The sequence below is a fragment of the Struthio camelus genome, chromosome Z (assembly GCF_040807025.1).
Source record: "Struthio camelus isolate bStrCam1 chromosome Z, bStrCam1.hap1, whole genome shotgun sequence".
NCBI classification, from domain to species: domain Eukaryota; kingdom Metazoa; phylum Chordata; class Aves; order Struthioniformes; family Struthionidae; genus Struthio; species Struthio camelus.
In genome coordinates this window covers 35,561,004-35,576,814 of record NC_090982.1, presented here as the reverse complement: position 1 = coordinate 35,576,814, position 15,811 = coordinate 35,561,004, and the positions used below count along the sequence as shown (strand labels likewise).

The 15,811-nt window shown below is 40.2% G+C and overlaps 1 protein-coding gene across 9 annotated transcripts in view; it reads left to right on the top strand.

Annotated features, from left to right (window-relative positions):
- The window catches only part of LOC104150288 (SHC-transforming protein 3), a 79,122-nt gene that overhangs the window by 42,752 nt on the left and 20,559 nt on the right, over nucleotides 1-15,811 (top strand). For all 9 annotated transcript variants that reach the window (XM_068927367.1, XM_009684462.2, XM_009684456.2 and 6 more), the window contains 3 exons: nucleotides 9,407-9,470; nucleotides 11,982-12,101; nucleotides 15,196-15,249. In XM_068927367.1, the coding sequence (XP_068783468.1) occupies nucleotides 9,407-9,470; nucleotides 11,982-12,101; nucleotides 15,196-15,249 (238 nt within the window). The remainder of the gene's footprint in view (nucleotides 1-9,406; nucleotides 9,471-11,981; nucleotides 12,102-15,195; nucleotides 15,250-15,811) is intronic.

The following is a 15,811-nucleotide window of genomic DNA, read 5'->3' as shown; positions in this document are numbered from 1 at the left end:
GCTTGGTACATAAAAACACACACTCACTCCCTTTCTAGCGCTGCGTCACGTCCCTGTCCCTGCTCACTTTCTTGCCCTTGCTTTTCCTCCATGTTGCAGAGCTCAAACATAGGAAGTCTGTAACTGAGAATCCCATGTTTACCTTTTTTTCTGACTCTTGGTTATTGCGTGTGCCACTTCTCCTCTCTGCTGGCCCTGAGTAGAAACTAAACGCCCAAAGTCTGCAGAGCGACACCAACTGCGAGAAGAAAGAAGCTGCTGTGGCTCAGTCACGGGCGAGTTCTGTAGTCTCTGGCTCTGCTGCAAACGCTGGGCATTACTTTGGAGAAGTTACTAGTCTCAGTCACATAAAACATGTGCAGTTAAATGAATTAATTAGTGGTTGCGAAGGGCACTTAAATCCTTGGGTGAACGTTTAGAAATTATTTATGAATTTGGCTAAGATCTCCGGTTATCTAGTGAATTTGACACCCATATGACATGAGAAGTTAATGGGAAAAGGTCGCCCAGTCTCTTGAATGGCATTGAAAATCCCAGCCATTGTAATTAATACATTAGGAAAGCATATATATCAGTGCATATGCATGTAGCAGTCTCTGACAAATGAAAAACTGTGCCTGCAACTCCAGGAACTGGAGGGAAGCCTCAGTGTAAACCATCTGGTCAGGGATCTTTCCTTTCTTGTCACAGTCATGTGAAAAATCACAGCTACTCTCAATCTGTGCCATTTAATGCTGTTGTACCTTGCAAGTGACTTGTTTTTGTTTTCCTTTTTCACTTTTTATAAATTTAAATATTAAACTTCTAGCAATAAATTTACCCTTGTGTGAAAGGAATGAGCAAGCACTTTCACTTGTCATATTCTTCATCAGGTCTTAATAACCTCACTGGTGCCTGCCAAAAGGAATTGTTGTCCTAATGTGGGGAGTGTTTTGAGGCAAAATGAACAGCAATGGCTAATTTATAAGAATATTTTTCCTTTATCATTGTACATTTAAGTTTCAGGATGCTTTCACTACAGGAGAAATAGGAGATCTAGGGTAGCATTAACCAGTTGCACTGTACTTATTCTTTTGTATAATGAATGTAATGTCATGTGAATTTTTGAGCAAGTGAATGGATGTGCAAGCCAAGGGTCAGCAGTTACGGATAATGATAAATAAAAGCCAGCTGAATCCACATGTTGCATCATTAATTATCCAGTGACAATTCTTGGAACACAAGCGAAGTCAAGATAACTTGCTTGGACAGCAAGATGAACAGAAGCATTTCATTTTCAACATAGAGGAGGAGCAGGCGGACTAGCAGGCCAGACTACTGAGCTAACTGCAGCTGGCAAGTGGTCCTAAGCTCATCTGAAACCTACCATCATCGTCACAGAAAGGGGCCACTCTTAAAGCTGTGTGGCCAGGCGATTCATACCCTCAGACTTTTTATATAAAAAAAAATCAGGTAAAATATTTTTGCAACATGTGCAATGTTTGCAGTTCATCTAGTATGTTTGTATGCTTATTGTGAAATCTGTTATGGTATAATGAGTCTTCACTACCATGTTGCATGCATGAGTGTAGTTATACACTGGATTGAATTAGAATAACGTTGCACGCACTGTTTGTCATACAGCAGTGTCTGGACTACAAGGCTGCATGTTTTTTGTTGTTCTCTAATTGAATGCAATATTAGTTTGCTGCATGCAACTTCAGAAAGTCACACCTCCCCATGCTGAGTGAAACGTTATATTGCATGCTGTGTTAATAACAAGGAGATCAAAGGGGTGAGATACTTCATATTAGCGATGGGCCCGAATCCAAATCCTGATCCTAATTCCCTCCCTGAACTTTGTTGGGCTGAACAACTTGAAGCCAGATTCCTCTCCCACTTTTTTAAAAGTGAAAAATCAAACCCATTTTTGCACCATTGTCCCAAGCTTTGGAGGGGGGACAAGTCCAGATTTTAGAGCCGGGTTCAAGTCCACCGCTAAACAACATGAAGGAAATTAAGTTATTATAGTGTTTCCTTCAACCATATCTGTATTCTTTGCAGAAATTCACTTTCAACAAGCATCACTGAAAAAGGAAGGAAGACACCGGAAGGGAAGAACGGCTCCACTGTGAATTTTGAAGACAGATAGGTAACATATGTTATCTGCAATGAATTCCATGTGTTTGCTCAACCTCCTCCTTAACGTACACGTGCCTGGAAAGTAAGTGCGCTTTGCCCCTGCTTTCTGCTCTGTGGACTCTGGACTTGGGGAGGCGCCTAGGAGATGGTGCCTAGGTGACTGCAGGACATGGTGAACCCAGGCTGCGGGTCTGGGTGCATGGCTATATGGAGGAAGAGGTGTGAAGGAGAGTCCTCTTTCCTTTTGCACTTTTTTTTCAGGGCTGGGCTCTGGGAAGCGAGGGGTGCTGGCTGCTGCTCCTCACCCCAGGGCACAGCATTCCACAAAGTGGATGGGGACATGCTTATAATTCTTACAGCAGGCCAGTAAGTGGGGCAATGACAGAAAGAGTGACTGATACTGTCAGGCAATAATTTACATTTGCTTGTTTAGCTCTGATTCAGTGGCACAGAAATAGGTTAGAATAAGCAGGCTTTTGTGTGCTTAACATCTAAATCTTTCATTTTCAATGTATTATTAATGGGAAAAATGTTAACTAGTATTTGGATTAATTTGACTAATATATGGTAATGCAATGCCTGAGTGAGAATAATTCATTGAATTGCCCCATTCCACTTGCCTTTGTGAGAAAGGAGAGAGTCTCTCAGGGGATGGGGAAGGTGAAGAGCTGAAAGCCAAATAGTAACGGTAGCAGATACGGATATAGCTGTACCCTGGATTTTCAGAAGGCCGATGAATCCACATAGTTCTACAGCAGCAGAAGGTCTGAAGCAGAGTGGTCTTAATGTGTTTTAAACACAAATCCTAATGCAAAGTCAACAATTGCCTTACTCCTTGGCAACAGAGACACTCTGAAATTTTTTTGTTAATTGTGCCTAGAGACTTTGATTACATATAGAAACCAAAGCAATTTGTTTGTCTTTTTGTGGTATGTCTGCTCACACCAGAACCACTGGACAGTCCTTGCCGAAGACAGCTTGTATGTTTATAAAATGCTCTAAATCTTATGGGATAATATGAAAGGTCAGTGTTAGAACTGTAATCCTCTAATAAAAAAGAGGTTTTGGAAGATACCTATCTCCAGAGTCATGCTTTGGAGGTTAATCCATTAGGGGTCAGAGGAAAATATTCCTTGGACAAAGTTTTTAAAATTTTACTTACTGTGAGGTTTCCCAGGGTTTCCTCTGAAATATCTGTTACGGGCTGCTTCCTGAGAGAGAAAATATTATACTAAATGACCTGAGGCTGGCCCCAATTTAGAGGCTGCTGTGATCCTTATTTAGCAACAGAAGACAGCTTTTATTTCTCTCTGTCCATTTCCCTGACCACTGCTAGATAAACAGCGAGGTGCAGAATGGAAGAAAGGCTGAAGACCCCAAAAGAAGTTAAAGCACTGGAGATCCACTTATCAGAGCTAGACCTCCAAGTACATTTTTATTTAGTTTGTTGACGTCGTTGACCTTATTCTTCACAGATGCAGGCCTGTGCAGAAGGAGGATTTTTGTAGGTACGCATTCAGCTTTCAATTTATCTTCACACAAGCTGCAAGCAATATTTTAAGAGCTTTTCTCTTGGAAAGATACCTTTAGTTTTGGACCGTGATTGTCACAGCCTAAATAATGGTTAATTATATGTGTATAACTGTGTTCTCAGCAGCGGAGGAACAGTGGTTTGCATCTTTGGCCATGTACGTTTGCCTTGGCTAAGGAAAAATGGATATGTTTGTTCCTGTTTTGCCAAGCGCAGAACTGACTGTGTGTACATAAAGTGAATGGTTACATATCTAACTAAGCTGTGCTATTGGATGCACAGTTTCACTCTACTTTTCTGAAAATCAGAGCATTGTTCTGACCACATTAGAAGCTGTCAAAAACAGATAGAGCTTTCTGCTTGTGATGAAAAAAACAGTGAGAATTTCTGAACTTTTGTATTATAAAAGAAGGTACAGACTGTACTGAAATTGCCTCAAATATCACTTAAAGTTGCATTATCCATACATCCTGAGAACAGACCCCTCGTTAGGCATACCGAAAGATAAAGTTTCTTTGGCAGTAAAAGCAAAAAAGCAATACTCCTGAGTGTATGGACTTCTGTTAGCAGTTTAATGCAACTCCCACAGTGAAGACTTAGGAGAGTAAAAATAATAACTATGTTGCCCTGCCAGAATCACCAATGGAAAATTGTGCCTTCTGTCCAACAGTAGCCAAAGACAGCCTTACTACTGTTATGAAGTCTATCAAATATACCAAAAATGAGATTGGCCAGCTTCCTTTTGTTTTCTGCTTATAGATTTTCCACATGTAAAAAGACCCCATTTCAAGAAACAAAAGGAGGACCTGGGAGGAAGAGAAGGAGGAATTGTCTTCTACTTGCTCTACAAGTGGACAACAGCTTGTTTGACACATCTGCTGATGTCGCCTTTTTCCCCGAGTCTTTTCTTCCAGGCTTCTCATCCTGTATACAGCAGGACAGGCTTCACTCCTGGGAGGCTACCAGGAACAAATGGCATCACTAGGTCTCTCTTGCACTTTCTCAGTGGGCCCCCCTGCAGGGCTACAGTACTCAAAATTGGTGGCATTAGGCCTAACCGCTCCTCACAGCTGCGCTTCCACCCTTCCTTTCCTTATTCGCTGTTGTATTTTCATTAGCTACTTTTTCAGCCTTACACCTTCCAACCATCGTCAATTTGCCTTTTGGCGTTTAAAGTTTTCTTAACAGTAGTATATTGTCCTAGTCTTCAGGGTTCGTGAATGTCCCATTTGCTGCTTCAGACAGCACGCAGTTGTTTTGCCTGTTTTGTAAATGAACAAATAATATTTCAATTATTAAACGGATTTCTAAAAATGTATTTTTGGTCTCTGTTTTTTCTCAGAAGCAAGTTATTTTTAATTTCAATTTAGACTCTGTTTCTCCTCAGCAGATACAGATACAGTACACGGTAGTGATTTATAAACTATTAAAAAGATTGGCAGGGGTTTAATAGTGTTAAGAAATTACTGGAGGTCTTATGTACATCCTTCTAGACATGTCATTCTTTCATTAATCAAATCTATCTTTTGATGTCTATTTTTTAAAACATTTTTGATGCCTAGCTGTGAAGCCCTAACCTTTGGAGGTGGCAAAGGTAAACTTGGGAACTGTAGGATACTAGAAGATATTAGCAAGATAATATTGGTAGCTTTTTGGTCTTGTCATACAAAGCATTTCAGCAAAAACTTGTCGTGGCTGCTATTTTCAATAAAAAAACAGCTATGCTTTTTCCAAGTATGTTGAAAAAAATCTGTGCGGTTTGTTTGCGCCTGTCGTTCCCCGGAAACATTGGTTCCAGAATTCTATTTTCTTAATCAATTAAGTGGTTTTAATTAAAAAACAGCAACAACAAAACCCAGCATCGCAGCCAAAAAAATCTCTGAAACCACAAGAAGGGGGGTATTTTCACGTGATGCTGTTTCATAAAGGAACAGATTTCAGCTTCCTGAGTGGGCTACTTTTATATAACAGTCAGAATAAAATATGACTAAAGTTATGAAGAATATCAGGGCATTAGCCTTTTTAATAGAACAAAATGCCAATGTAAAATGCCTCTTCTTCTGTCTCAGAAACATGTCAAGTCACTTCAAAGCAGAACAGGTCAGCTTGGGCAAATGCATTTTGATAATTCTTCACTGGATACATTTGCATGCTGAAGTCTATATTCAAATATACAATGTGTTTTGTGCCAAGAAAATGAGTCCACAGCATGACCATCTGCAAAGCAGAAATTACTCTTGGGCAGATTTGGAGCTCAGCATGTAGTCCCTGCTGCAGACTGCACAGTAGCTAATTTTACAAGAGATCAAGATAACTTTACACTGGTATTTCTCTGAGATCAGTGCCTAGCCAATGAAATGGTATGTGGCATAGGAAAATGTGGCAGGTATCTATGTCAAATAACTATCTTACTGGAAAGGAAGAAAATGTAGTCACATCCAGCTTTTCCAAAGTCTGTGCAACTGTTTAGCCATGCAAGTATGTCCAGAATTTCAGCTTTTGCACTTCTTAGACAAGCGTGCACGCCTCAGATAAGTGCACTCTCAACCTAGCAGCTATTTCTGGTTCTGGGTCTGATTTGTGGCTCAGGTGTTTACGCTGCATAGGCATTTGCAAATTTGACTTGCTGCAAAAAGAGAAGATATCTGCCCTGTACGACCTGGCGATGCAAGCTAGAAATAAGCTTTAGGGTGTTTTTTCCATATCACCAGACTACGTGTAAAGACCAGCCCCTCCCAAGACGATCTGGAATGTTCTCAACTCGGAGAGCCAGGAACCTTCCCCTGGGAAAGTGCACATCTGGATGGCAGAAGATATCCAGCTGGCCTTTTTCCCCCCGTATTCATCAGATACTCTGTAAGACTCCTTAACTCCCAGGTGGAAAAAGCACTGCACCTTTTGTTGCGGGTACATGAGGGATTGCTGCTGAGAAAGCTGTCTCCTGGCCTGGCAGACCACTCTGATCTTGCATAGACAGTCTTGCTTTCAAAATGTCCTTTATGAAGTTCCTCACATTTTTACCAAAAGCATTGTTAACTTAAACTAGCAGTTGCCTGAGTACATTCACTATTCACAGAATACACAAGAAACAAAGTTAAAACAATTGTCCAGTTTAAGTGCAGATGACCTGCCTTATCTGACTAGCATTGCAATGAGTTATCACCTTTCTCAGGTCTCTCCTCCACTTGCAGTGTTTGTGCAGACTTCTGGAGCACTGAGTTCAATAAAACTGTGGTATTTTCCTAAAAGGGACACCCAGAGTTGGAAAATCTGTAACACTTTGTTATTGAGTGCGAGGTTGTGTGTCCTGGCTGTCAGCTGCTTATTGCTCGCCTAGCTCTTCTGAAACATGGTGTGCAACAGCAACTAAGGTGCCTTGCCAGCCTGGCACAGGGTTTCAACCTCTTGTGCCAGTGCCTTTCCTGTCCTGGGCTCAACTGACTGTTTTGATCAGCAAGATCCTTGAATCAGATGGGTCCACTGAGCTATGTGGTTTCTGCCTGATAATCAGGAGAGCCTACAGGTGGAAGGGGTAGGAGCAAAAATATTGCAAACAGCAGCCTCGCACTAGAAATACAACAAGCTCTTAAGCTATATTTGTCAGGAAAACCTGAAAATTGCCCTTGCTTTCTGCCTGCTCCATATTGCTGCTACAAGTAGAAGATGGTGGAGGCAAGTAGGAAGAGAAAGGAAATTATGGGCAAATTTATCTGTCAAGCACTGTTCATGTCCCTGAAATGGGTATTCTTTTCGTGAGAGGCAAGACCTGCTGGTAGTCTTAATATGCTAAGTGGGACAGTAAGACCGCTGGTGGGAACAGAGAGAACAGAGGTGAACGCATGAGAGGAGGAGACACAGAGGATGAAGAGCTGAGTATCTTGTCTGAACATCAGAATGATAAGTATGTGTGATGTCTGCTGGCCTCTATTTCAAAGATACATCAGGGCGGCTCTTTTAAACCAACTGATTTTCACTTGCTATGTAAGAAAAGTTGGTAACTACTTTAACTAAACATCTGTTTGAATTTGAAGAAGCTTTGTGGTAAGTGTGGGAACTGAATTCAAGCAATGAACTGCGAAAGGGAGTGCTGCTGTAGCTGTGATGGTCTAAGGACATATGCAAGGCAGGGTTTGTAGTGAAGGGTGATGTTATGAGACCAGCAGATGTAGTTGGAAAAAACAAACAAACAAACAAACGAGCTTTGGAGCAAACAAGCCCTCTTCCTGATGTAAAGAAAGGAGTGTTCCTGAAAGCTTTTTGATTATCTCTTCCTATAAATCTTACTTTTCTTCAGAATGACAGGATTTTAAACCTGCTGTGAGGCCTGAGCCAAAGGAAAAAAAAAAAAATCATAGAATTCTTTCAGGTGATTTGAACTTTGAATTGGGCCCTACGTAAAAGCACCTCAGACTTAATTATGTAGCGACTACTGATTGCATAATGATAAATCTGTGACATCATTTATTGAGCCATTATATATTGAATGCTACTATTTATGACCTCTAACTCCCGATGGCCTTGATAGTCCCATGTATTCATGTAGGGTGGAGTTGAAATACGATGCTGCTCGTGGCATTACATTGAAGTCATTTATTATTTTTAGCGAGGTTGTGTTTCAAGGTTTGGATTATTTTGACAGTTCTTCAGCTTGGAGTTCATGGTCCCATATTCTGTATTTTTTTTGCATAAAATACATGTAATTTGCTTGTTTCTAGGTCTAAATGTAATATACTGTTAATGGTCTGGGCTCTCAATCAATATTTAGAACAGTTAAACTATAGTTTGCAGTTACCCTTATTGGTCCCTGTGGAGCCATTCTGTCTTACAGTATCAATTAATGGGACAGATCTATTACAGCAGTGTTGCTAATTGTCACAGGAATGTCTGTGCATGCACTATAGCAATTTTTAAATACTGATCAGCTCGACTACTCGGATAATGTCTTGTTAAATGCTGAAAGGCTCTAAAAGATATATTTGTAGCTGTACGATTCAAAAAGTTTCGGTCACATATAGTTATTCTAATTGAAATTCATTCTTAACATGCATTTCTTCACTCTGGCTATTAGCATAACAGGAAGGATGAAGCGATATTAGAAAACTGAAGAAAAATGTTAATGGCTTTCATTTTCTTTGCAATGTAAAAATATGGCCACAAATATATCGTTTGAGTCGTAGTGAACAGTTAAAAAGTTTGTATCAAAGCATATGTCACGTGCATCACATACAACATGCATTTTACCAGGAATGTTTTAGGGTGCTGATATTATGTAAAGCCAGGAGGTACAAGTGTACAGTGAGTAGCAAAATGATAGTTACTATCTTTTACATTGCAAAAAAGGTTAAAAGAGGTCTAGAGCAATGTTTCTTAAAGACATCTCTTATTATGAGATTCTGCATGACTTAATAATATAAAAAATAAGAATTGGAAGAAGGTATTAAAATAAATACTCTAATTTACAATGAGAAAAGTTCTTTTTGATAGTGTAAGGAGCCATTTTTATCATTTGTGGTCCTCAAGATATCTTTCCTTACACTAACGTTGACCAGTAAGTGTCTTCTGCATTACGGTGAAGTAATCTAAATTTGCCTGACACCTGTTGTAGCAGTTAGAAGAGAACTAACTGACCCACTAACTGTCCTCACTTGTGAATACAAATACTCTCTGGTGCTGTTCTCTTCCAGTGCATTTCAGAAGTATAATGAAGAAACCCACACGTCCATTTGCTATAAAGCTTTTTTTCTGTCTCTTCAGGGAAGCAATCAGTCGTGTTTGTGAAGCTGTGCCTGGTGCCAAAGGAGCCTTCAAGAAACGAAAGGTATTTTTCTTTTCTTTTGGTGAAGTTGACCATATTTTCTTAGTTCAACACAGAGGAGACCAGGTGCAGCAGGCAGGTGAGTTTAAAGCAGCTTCGAGAATTGCGGATCATTAATCATTGAAGTATAGGTTGTTTTCACCCACTCTATGTAGCCTGTTGCACTTTTGGTCAGGATCTTCTTTTATAGATGTCTAGAAGTATGAGTACATCTAGGAAAAAGATTGTGGCTTGCCTTCATGTTCCTCCTGCAAAAAATCCCTTTTTCTTTCCTGTGTAGGCTGTAGGTGGAAGGTTTAAAACAATCTAAAGGGGATGCTTTTTCATACAGTGCATGAGTAAATTGTGGAAACCATTGCTGGAAGCTATTGCAGAAGCCAAACATATAAATAGTTTCACAAGTGACTAGCTCAGTTCATGGAGGATAGCCCTACTGGCGATGATTGTTCAACAGGTTAGGAAGCTCCTGAGTTGCTGGTTTCTGGAAATGGAGAGAACATATCAGGTGATTCTCCGTTTCCAATACTGTTTTCACAAACTTCTGCTGCCAGCTGTTCAGTGGCCAGCACTCAAGGCAGGACAGATGGGCTTTAGCCTTGAACACAGTTATTACTTTGCTTTTATTCTCATTTGTGTAGCAGGAGTTAGGATGTGTGGGCGAGGAGTGGAGGATGTCTTGGCTTGACCCCTGGACTGGTGGCTCTCACAGCTGGGCTAGCACTGGCTCTTGCCCCTCGGCCAGGCAGGACCGAGGGCTGCTTTGCACAGCTTGACCTCTTTGGAGATCACTTGCCTGCTCTTGCAGCTACCGCTTTGAAAACCTGCCTGATCATATAACCTACCAGTATTGGAGAGGCTGTGGTATGGTGGTTAGGATGTGTTGGCAGCTTCGGGACCAGCCCAAGCCTTTCTGGTTTTGCAGCTGTCAGTGAGCTCGGTGGTGCTGCAGTGATGCTGCTAGGAGACCCCAGCTCACATAAAGCTGTGCCTATAGCTTACACCTCGCCTTGACCACAGCAGGTTCACTTTCTGCTCCTGGAGCAGTCTCCCACTGCCTGCTCTTCCACAAGCCCACTAGCAAAGCTAGGATTTAATTCAGAGCAAGTCTAAGGGAAGGAGCATAGAATACAATTAATTATAGCTATTGCGTTATTAATAGCTGTCGGGTGCAGAAGGAGAATAAGCAGGTGAAGGAAACTGTCCTACCTGGCTGGCTATTTAGGCAGGATCCTAGTGGAAAGTTAAGACAGAAACCCTGCTTGTGCAGTGAGGATTCTGGTCCCCTGGTAAAATAAGATGATGAAACGACGTGCATTACAGCATAATGGAAACTGTCTCTGAAATGGAGTGTTCCTCCACCCTGCAAATACATCTCATGGCATTTTTAGGTTCTCTGCTTGGTTTTGGCTTTTAAACCTGAAAAGAGGAAAATATGTTTTTCCTTGAAAAGCAAAATGACACAAAGTATGACTGGAAAAGTAGGTTAAATAACATCCCAAGGGCCTAATGAGACACCTTACTATATCACTGTTTTAGAAGTAGCGTTGCTTATCAGTCATTGAAAAGATATACTGTTTTTAAAATAAGCCTACTGTTTGAAGAGAAACTTTGCCCAGCAACAGAATTACAGCTAAATCTTAAAGACAGGTATCTTTTGCACTTTCATCACTTCTCATGTTTTTGTCACTTCTGGTTTACGAATGTGGTTAAAGTGAAATGTACTTCTTCAGGCCAGTTTTACACACCTATTTCCCAAACTCTGAAGAGGTGAACCATATAAGGAGTAAAGAGGCACAAATGTATCCAGCCTGTTAATAGCGACAAATCTTTCCAAGGTTGTGGGCACCTTATCACCAATGCAAGTTCAGTGAAAGGCCTGCAAAAGTTACTGGTTTTATTAACATCCCCTCTGGCTTCCCCTTGCTTCGTACTTACTCTGAGTGAGGAGTAATCATTACCTGCAGAGTGGACCCAGCGTACACAGGTATAACCCCATGGCTGGGCTTTTGCCTACTGCTAAGAAAGTGACAAGTGTAATGACACTGCAATTTCCTATTTGTGAACGTCCCATCAATATCACCATCACAGGCGTCCCGCTTTCCATGTGGAGAGGGGATAGAGCAGTCAATAAATGCAGAGCAAACAACAGATTTTTTTCAGGAGTTGAAGTTGTTTTTACAGAATAAGAATATCCTGTTTTAAGATATGGACCTAAGACATTTATCTTGGTCTGTTTGCTTGGCTCCCATTAAGCTAAGACTCTCCTATTTCATAAAAAAATACTTTTTTAGGCCAAATGTTGAGGCGTACATGGTTATTCATTATCTTTATTGTTATGACTCTTATTTTTAAGTGAAGAATGATCTCCAAAGGAGAAACAGCTGTTCCAATCAAGTGATCTTTGGAAAGCCAGCAACTTTTTAGGAACCTTTAAGATTTCAGCTAACTCTATATAGAATAAGTCGTTGGCCCAAATGAACAGAGAACAAAAATGTGCCTTTTTTCCCCTCACAGCCACCAAGCAAAGTTCTTTCTAGCATCTTGGGAAAGAGCAATCTACAGTTCGCAGGAATGAGCATAATGCTGAACATCTCTACCACCAGTTTAAATCTAATGACGCCTGATACGAAACAGGTGAGTTTAACTGCCATAATTGGTGAGGCTCTTGATGAACAGCCTGTTGAATAGTTATTTTCTATCTGCTGAAATAGCCAGTTGCTCAAAGTACTATTCCTCAATACCATTTACAAACTCAATGAAAACAGAGTGTAAAACATAGTAGGAGTCATAGTTTAAGTATTCGGCACAGCTTAGATGAATTATTTTCTTTTGTCCATGTTTCAAGTAGCTCCATTTTTCTGTAAACAGACCTACAACATAAAATGGCATTTTCTAGTGGTAGGAGTTCTTGTCTGGGTGCAGTTACAAACTCTCATAGGGTTAAGGATGGGGTAGGTGACTAAAGAAATGAATGCGCATCCCCAATTTGGTTTTCATTCTTCCCATTTAGAGTCTTAAAGGGCAATTTATTCCTGCGGAGCTGCTAAAAATACAGCCACAGGGATTTTTCAGTGCAGTGAAATGCCTGTCTTTTAGAAAGACAAGGCAGCCTTGCTCAACCAGCCCATTTCTTCTTCTTCTTTGTGCTGAAGGTACATACCAACGTGGGGGAATCACTGCAGTGGATTGTGAATGATGTATGAGATGAGAAAAAAATCCTTGCTCAGTGTATATATCAAGAGAAAGCAGGCAGACTTGCGTAGTCACTGCTATGCTATTTGCTGTGAGCTACATACTGCGTTAAGGCACGCAACTTTCTGCCCAGATACAGCTAGAGAGAAAAAAAAAAAATCCCTGCTGTCCTCATAAGCCTCAGGATAAAAGGATAAGAAAGGCTACCCACGACATATTTAAAAGCTTGCTGTTTATTATTATGTTTCTGCTGTTTTATCTTTTCTTCATTCTTATCCTCGTTTAGAAAATGTTGTAATCTTCTGCAATGAAAGCACGGAGACTGTGAGAGCAGCATTATGTCTGGCTGTAGTAGGTTGGAGCTATGTTATGGAATATGCGCAGCAGGGCTTTTTGCAAGCACAGTTGCCCCCAGTTAGCAGCATAGGAACTCGGTAGCAAGAAGATCTATTAAAGAAGTGCCAAACCCTGAAAGTGGCCTTGTCTTCAGCTGGCGTCAGGGTAGAAATGGAGTTAAACTGATTTATCCCAGGGAAGGATCCTCCCTCAAATGTTTTGGCTTTTCTCGACGAGAGATGAAGTAATTTCCAGTGAACTGAAATATGAGAGAGTCGACAAAACTGTTTATCTTTCTCTCACATCATTCTTTTTGAGATAGGCTGGATCTGGATGCTGGAGGAATGGGAAACATCTGGTTTCTCAAAGATTCCCCGAAGATCTGGCTGTGATCTCCCTCGTTTCTCGTTTCTGCCAAGCATTTGATTACCTCGTGAGCTGTAAAAATGTGAGCTCTCAGATACCTCTAAAAATACTGAAAATAAGCCTGACCCAGCAGCTTTGTCCTTTAAAGCACCATCCAAAAAAAACAGCCTGGACTTCTGTAATAGCCTCTTGCTCCCAGGGGAGCTGGAAGGAGAGAAAAGACAGTGTTCTCAGCCCTTAGGGCACCAGGCAAGCAATTGCTTGCATCCCTGTACAGAAGCTTTGTGACCCTTGTAAGTAGAGATGGGTGAACGGTGATTTTTGTGTGTGTGTGTGTGTGCATTCCCCTACCCCACACTAAATTACAATTTTTAGCTCTGGGGTTGAATAAAAAAAAAATCTATCTTGAACTGATAGTTTAAAACACTTTCCAGTTTCCTTAAAATTTGGAAAATTAATTTTTGGGGCTATCTGAAATAATTTCTATTTTTTATGCTGCTGAACGGAAAGATCAGGTTATTTCCGCAACTTTAGATAGCAATGACATTAAATGTGCAACCAATCCTTATTACTTTATCTTTGATGTTGAAGTCATTTCCTCTTTATGGGAAAAAAGAGAAGGAAACCACCTTTGAGGAGTAAGGGAAGGATGGTCCTCCACTGAACGTTTAAAAATTAACCACATCTTCCGAGGCTGCCATGGGATAAGCAGCAGTACTAAAAATGAACTTTATATGAAAGAATTTTTCTCTTTGTCTATTCTTTCTGAGTGAGTGAAATGGCAAGATCCAGAGAAACTCATGTCAGGCTTTTTTCTCTTCAAGAAAATAGTTGCTATTTCAGGTCTTTAAGATGCAGGGTGGGAAAAGAGCCCAGAGAATATATTTTATAACTTCTTTTTTTCCCGAAACTGAGTTTTCTGTAGTACATATTACCCTCTCCAAAGTGAGCAATTAAGATCCAAATGACTATTGTCACATACTCTAGAGTTCTAAATAAGGGCCCTCTCCTATAGCAAGTGAATTATGTGGTATTGTTCCTGTGACTAAACAATCAAGCAAACTTTTATTTAAAATGACCTTTTTGTTCTCAGTTGTCAGATGATTTTATTATTAAAAGATTTTGTAAGTTAAGTCTCAGAATAGCAATACAGCAGAGCTGTTCTGCTTGTATTAGAGGTTCGTGACAATTTGTCTCTTCTCAGAGAAATATCGCATTGGTTCAAACTCCACATAAGCAAAATGAATGTAGTCATTTCGAATGCCCTAGAGCGTGCCTGAGATTGTGACCGTAATCCTAGATTGCAGCTATATTCAAAATTCAAATTGCGTATTGCAAACATGTTTATGTTTAATATCTCAAACATAAAATTACACAGTAGGTATTGGAAGCAATGTTAGGATCTTTAGCGGGTGTGCAGGTTGGCGGGATTTCATTGATTTCACCAGGGTGGCATCAGCAGAAAAGTATTTTGATGAATAGGACCCTTTGCTCCATTCATCACTAACTGTAATAAAGAAAGTGAGCCTTAGCAGATTAAAATTTCTCCAAAGATACTGTATGACAGAGCTATATGATTTACTGGACTTCTGAGCGCATTTAACAATTTCACTGTGTCCTGCTACGTTTTAAAGAACACCAGATTAAAAACATTCATCCTTAAGTTTGTTTATATTATCATGCTACTCTTTACACTCCTTGAAGGTGAAATGCAGAAGTTATTTTGATCTTGGTTTTGGATTTTCACCCCCACACAAACCAAAAAAAGAAATCAAAAGGGTAAACTCTATGAGAAAACCTACTAACTTGTACTTATTTTTTCTGATCTGTACAGATCATAGCAAATCACCATATGCAATCTATTTCCTTTGCATCTGGAGGTGATCCGGTAAGCATTTCTTTGAAGCTTTCCCCCACATAGATATTGCTTTATGAGGACTGTGTGCCAAAATTTATTGCGTAGCTTACTGAAAGGAAAATATAACCACAACAGCCTCTGTTTCTTGTTTCATAAATTCTCCTTGATTGTTGCCATCAAACTCTTTTTGAGGAAGCCACTGACAAGCAGTCATAAATCCTCCTCCTTGAATGACTGAAATGAAAAGTATCAAAGGGCTGCGAGCGTTCATATAATAACTGATAAGTGGGGCTCTGTTTTTCAGAGCAATGTAGTATAGTCGGATGGGTGTTGTGTGAATTTTCATCTTGACTGTTTTTCGTTTTGTCCTCTTCATGGTAATGGACTTATGTTACAGTTATATTTATAGCAACATATGTATTTTTTCCTTCTTGTATTTAACTGTACATTGAGAAGACTGTCCTAAATACTGCCTTCAGGTGTATTCGTCACACACAGGCAGTTTGAAGAAGGGCTTTCAGAAGCCTAGATCATCCTTTCTAATTTTACCAAGTTTTCAGATATACCTACACATGTGGTTCATTCAAACCAA